We start from the raw sequence: 6,000 nt of genomic DNA, 5'->3' as shown, positions 1-6,000 counted from the left end.
AACTTATAACTTTTTGCACATTGTGTTTCTTTTTTTTTTCTTTTTACTTTTCACACACATTTTACAATACTTTCAGTCTCACTTTAAAATGGACAAATTTAGGCATGATTTTTATAATTCATAAAATAAATAAATGGCACTGCATTTTATGTTGGTTTTACAGTATACTTTTATTTGTAATTTCTGTACAATATCATTAAAGGATTTGTTGTGGTGTGAGAAGAACTAAAATGCATGTTTTTATTATTTGTAAACGTTTCATTTCACATTATTTTCTAATCTCACTTTATAAAATGTAATAAAATGTGACTTGTGCAGTGATGTGAATTTCTCTTTTCTTTCTTTTTTATTTTCTCTCTTTTTTTCAGCATAATTTTTTAACAATTAATGAGACTGAATTAATTTATTAATGTGAGATTTCCAGTTTAAAGGAACATAAATCTGTGGGTGTGTGTGTACATGCATCATTAGCTCACCTGGTGAGTAATATTCATATATTGTGACTGCAGTAGGTTGTAGCAGACCCACGGCAAGCTCCTTGTGCATTCTGAAGGCAATTCGTTCTTTCTCTCTGTGCAAAACCTGATAAAACAGAAACCAAGGCAAATTTATAATTACATGTCATGTTGCTTGTGCAAATGTTAACATGGACAGTTTCCAGTGTGAAATAAGTAATAACCCTTATGAAAAATCAGTTATTCAATGGTGCTATTAGTAAACTACTAGAAAAGTATACTTTCAATCTACTTTTTATGTACTTCTCAGTAATTTGCTTTATATAATTCTCCATACATAATATGACATTTAATTATTTGTGACTTGTTTGAAAAGTCTTATTTGAGCTATACTTGTGCTCTGAGAATCCGTGTTTTTATAGTTATACACTAGGGGTGCTACTGCACATCTTCTGTACAGAATTTGGTGCTATATAAATAAATAAATTTGACAATTTCCAAAACACATGTGAAGAAGAAACCGAAACACCAGATGCTTCCACATGTAATCTAACGTGTAATCTATAGATGTATAATGAAGCAATAAAATGTTGACCCATTAAGAGGTAACAATGACTGTCAAGCTTTAGGGTGTTGATCAACTCCATCTACAGTTTGATTATCATCAATAGTCTTTTTGTTTAAAATGTTATTTATTTATGTATTTATTTTTATGAAACTAACCCACATTTAAGTGTTTATAAAAAAGGAATACAGGAAACTAGAATAAAATGTTTTTGTTTGTAAGCAGATACCCTGTTCTTTATTTTGATGTTTTGTATGTTCATATATTTATATAACAAAACATAGAGTACACAAATTTAAACCTAAATAGAGACATAGTAGTACACTTAAAGTATGATGTCCAGTTTGCTTAAATAAAACTTATAAATATACTTGCAATATAAAACTACTAAACTAGTTGTTTACTGAGACAAATGCATAAAAGGTGTTTAATTTGTAAACTATCAGTTTACCTATAAGTTCACTTGTAGTACACTTCCTGTACAAACTGAAACCATTGAAGTAAACTAGTTGTGTACTCACAGATTACTACTGTTATACTTAAAGTATACTTAAAATGATAATTTTATATACTAGAAAGTGATTCAAATTAGTCCTAATGAGTGTTGAAATAGTACACTTGAATGTATACTATTAGTACACTGATATTTGTATACTTACTACATAAAGCATACTTAAAATATACTTGCACTTTACTATACGTAATACGTATACGTAATAAAATAAACTTAAAGAATACTTCTTTTTGGTGAGGGTAGGAGGAAAAAGTACACAGCCAATGGCCATTATGTACATGGACATGAGGATTTGGGTGAAAAATTAAAGATTCCATGCATTCCATGGTTTATATCATAAATGAAATTGGCAGAGCAGACCATAATTGCACAGTACGTTTTCTTTTTTTAATTCGCTTAAAATGCAGCAGACTAAGAAGGACTATTTTATAGATATGGTTGATGTATCACGTCACATTAACATACCAAACATAACATAATTCTCCAGACTTCTGAAAATAAAAACAAAAATTTAAATGTACAGCCCATTTAATCAAAAGGAAGGATAAGGATTTTTTAAAGCGCAATCTTCTGATTTGAAATGATTTGTTGCAGTCTTTTTGAGTGGAACATCTCCAACAGGAAGTGTCTCCCATCATTTTAAACACATAGAATCGATAGGATCCTAGTGGATAATATGTTGGCCACACAGTTTACAAAGGTGAACACACAGTAACTTTGTCAGCCCACAAGAGTTCAACAATATTTGATAGAAATATAAAGCAAAGCATATACTTTTCAGGCTACCCGGGATTGAATGATAGTTTGCTGAAATACCTTATCTAAGTAGAGAATGAGGGATCCTCGCTCTGACAGCACTTTGTCCATCTCAAATTTCTGAATGTATCTCTCCTTCCCTGTGGACAACTAAGGGCAAGGAAACAAGGAATAAATTAAAACATGTTGATTAAAATGCTTTATGGCCTGTCTGTATATGATATGTATATATGCATGCGCAATCAAGTCACATGTATTTATATAGCATGTATACATGTCAGCACAGGTACAGTAATATTACAAAAGAAATTCCTTCAAAGTTTGTGAGGTTGGTTTGCTTCTAGTATGTTAATTTAGAAATTATACAGATGTAAGGCATCACTTCAATAGTTTATCATCGCAATACCTCTTCCAAATCTCTGCTTTCCACAGTAAATCCGGTCGGTATGCCAATGTCCAGAATAGTCATGGTGGCATCATTTGTCTGACTTTTGTAGCTGTGAAGATGGAGATCAAGAGCAGATTTTATTAACAGGTCTCTAAGGTTTAGTACTTTTGCTCCATCTTCTCTGCATTCATAGGCTGTTTTTAACACTGTGAACCCGAGTCTGTTTGACCTCAGAATTTCTATATTGTTGTACACAGAGCTATGTGTCTCTGAATAAACTGTCTTTAAAAATGAGATGCATCTATGTAAGAACGCAGTGAAACTGGAGTCACTGTCAGAGTCATTATGATAGTACACTCTTAAAAATAAAGATGCTTTAAAAGGTTCATCACCGTGATTCCATAGAAGAGCCATTTTTGATTCCACAAAGAACCATTCAGTCAAATATTCTTTAAAGAACCATCTCTTTCTTACCTTTTTATAATCTGAAGAACCTTCTTTAGGACAAAGGTTCTTCAGATGTTAAAGGTTCTTTATGGAACCATTTAGACAAAAAAAGTTCTCCTAGCATCGTGAAACACCTTTATTTTTAAGAGTGTAACCAGGTCTTGACATAAAAATAAACTACTTAGAATATGTTTCCACATACTAGAATTCCATAGTAAGTTTGTATGTTTCAATGGCTCCTTGTTTTGCTAAAGGGAAAAAAAAAGCATGGTAATAATTAAAACCAACACAAAATGTGTTTTTGTTTTAGTTTTTCTCTGTATGTATGGAAAATGCCACAGAAAGGGAATGAACTCAATCTTACGTTCAGCGTCTTTCTCCATTTTGACAGTCAGATCAAATAGTGTACAGTCAGACTTCTTCTCAGCAGGTCTGGCGTAGTACAGCGTCAGAACCTGAAAACAGCAGCATGTCTCACATTAGATGATCAAACGCTTGCCGTTGACTGTATAAACGCTCATAAACACTCACTGAGAGAATGGCTGTTCCAGTTCCTCTAGCAGTTACATTGAAGTCCTTGTTTATCTCCACCTGTTGAGTATCAGAGTAATCGGTAACACTTTAAAATGCACTACTAACATTAGTAAGTACTATTAACTAACAAGAAATTCTGATTAACGAATCAGTAAATAATAGTGCTCAGTTAAAAGTGGTAGTTCACTATTGGCTAATCAGTAACTGCTATATTTTTCATATCTCCCAGAGAACTACTAAGAAATACTATATACATTTTTATAATTAATGTAAATAATGCAAAAAGTATAATTAATTCTAAAATAAAGATCATGGTAACACATTAGTAAATTATTTAAGAATTACCAAATACTTCAGAAGGGATTACTAATTATTTAGATCCGTATTCTAAAGTGAAGATCATGATAACCCCCCTAGTAATGACTGAAATCATTGTAAGCTTTTGAGCTATATGTAAGGTATTAGATAGTAATGATGACTCAAGTGTTACTAGATCCTTCTTAAATAATTACTAATTATTTGGATCCGTATTCCAAAGTGAAGATTGTGGTAACCCACTAGTAATGACTTAAGTGTTACTAAAGACATCAGAAGTAGAACTATCCAGAATCTTACTATCCAAAAAGTATTACTATCCAAAAACTCAATAGTTTTGAATGACTTTAGTCATTACTAGGGAGTTATCATGATCTTCACTTTAGAATACGGATCCAAATAATAAGCATCTCCTTCTGATGGATAAATTTGGTAATACCTGAATCATTACTAGTGCGTTACCATGATCTTTCCCTTAGGACTAATTACAAATTTTTCATTATTTACATTAATTATGAACAGGAATATAGTAATTCTTAGTAGTTCTCTGGGAGATACGAAAAATATAGTAGTTACTGATTAGCTAATAGTGAACTACCACTTTCAACTGAGCACAGTTTATTAATTTGTTCATCAGAATTCCTTAATTTTAGTAATGCATAATTTTAGTAGTGCATTAGTCATTTGTTCCTGTGTAGTTATTCATTAATGATGGAACCGTATTCTAAAGTGTTACAGAGTAATCAAATCCGTAATACAACAGATACATAAAGATCTTACTGTCCAAACAAATGACATAGACAATAAAAATAATAGACAACCAACAACTAAACTCCCATAATCCAATAAATACACAGCCGACATGAGCAGCAGTGAATTTGAATCTAGCAGATGAATAAATCCTCACCCTGTCTGAGCGTGTAAGATGCATATTATCTCTTTTGAAAGTATATCTGACAGGTCTGCTTCTTCCTGCCACAGACAGCTCCACATCCAGATTGAAGTTTTGTTGGTCCTTCACCTGCGTGCGATACTCTGCCACGGCCTGGAACACAATGATGGTCACCTAGAAAACACAGAAAAGTATTCAAGCCCTGTCCTGCAACGGCAGTCCCACACTTGATCCAGTGTTTATCACAGTCGAATGATGAGGTGTTCAGGCCCGTTCACACCAATCCTGCTGAAAAAAACCCCGCATAATTATGCTGGTTAGGTATGTTTTGGTGCTGGGGTGCTGGTTTTAGCTGGTTTATGCTGGCCCTTTGCAGGTTTATGCTGGCCCTTTTCTGGTTTATGCTGACCCTTTGCTGGTTTATGCTGACCCTTTGCTGGTTTATGCTGACCCTTTGCTGGTTTATGCTGACCCTTTGCTGGTTTATGCTGACCCTTTTCTGGTTTATGCTGACCCTTTTCTGGCTTATGCTGACCCTTTTCTGGTTTATGCTGACCCTTTGCTGGTTTATGCTGGCCCTTTGCTGGTTTATGCTGACCCTTTGCTGGTTTATTCTGACCCTTTTCTGGTTTATGCAGGCCCTTTGCTGGTTTATGCTAGTCCTTTGCTGGTTTATGCTGACCCTTTGCTGGTTTATGCTGACCCTTTGCTGGTTTATGCTGGCCCTTTGCTGGTTTATGCTGACCCTTTGCTGGTTTATGCTGGTCCTTTGCTGGTTTATTCTGACCCTTTTCTGGTTTATGCAGGCACTTTGCTGGTTTATGCTGACCCTTTGCTGGTTTATTCTGACCCTTTTCTGGTTTATGCTGGTCCTTTGCTGGTTTATGCTGACCCTTTCTGGTTTGTGCTGGCCCTTTGCTGGTTTATGCTGACCCTTCGCTGGTTTATGCTGGCCCTTTGCTGGTTTATGCTGACACTTTTCTGGTTTATTCTGACCCTTTGCTGGTTTATGCTGGCCCTTTGCTGGTTTATGCTGGTCCTTTGCTGGTTTATGCTGACCCTTAGCTGGTTTATGCTGACCCTTTGCTGGTTTATGCTGACCCTTTGCTGGTTTATGCTGGTCCTTTGCTGGTT

At 34.5% G+C, this 6,000-nt stretch overlaps 1 protein-coding gene across 1 annotated transcript in view; it reads right to left on the bottom strand.

Moving 5' to 3' along the window:
- Positions 1-6,000, bottom strand: part of LOC141336342 (complement C3-like) — a 115,460-nt gene that overhangs the window by 7,878 nt on the left and 101,582 nt on the right. The window contains exons 30-36 of the mRNA XM_073841916.1: positions 4,882-5,040; positions 3,657-3,716; positions 3,490-3,580; positions 3,328-3,373; positions 2,697-2,787; positions 2,351-2,440; positions 477-582 (exon numbers count right to left, since the gene is read on the bottom strand). Of these exons, the coding sequence (XP_073698017.1) occupies positions 477-582; positions 2,351-2,440; positions 2,697-2,787; positions 3,328-3,373; positions 3,490-3,580; positions 3,657-3,716; positions 4,882-5,040 (643 nt within the window). The remainder of the gene's footprint in view (positions 1-476; positions 583-2,350; positions 2,441-2,696; positions 2,788-3,327; positions 3,374-3,489; positions 3,581-3,656; positions 3,717-4,881; positions 5,041-6,000) is intronic.

This window comes from Garra rufa, chromosome 6, assembly GCF_049309525.1.
Source record: "Garra rufa chromosome 6, GarRuf1.0, whole genome shotgun sequence".
Taxonomy (NCBI): Eukaryota; Metazoa; Chordata; class Actinopteri; order Cypriniformes; family Cyprinidae; genus Garra; species Garra rufa.
The sequence above is the reverse complement of the archived record's forward strand: the minus strand, read 5'-3'. Positions and strand labels throughout refer to the sequence as shown.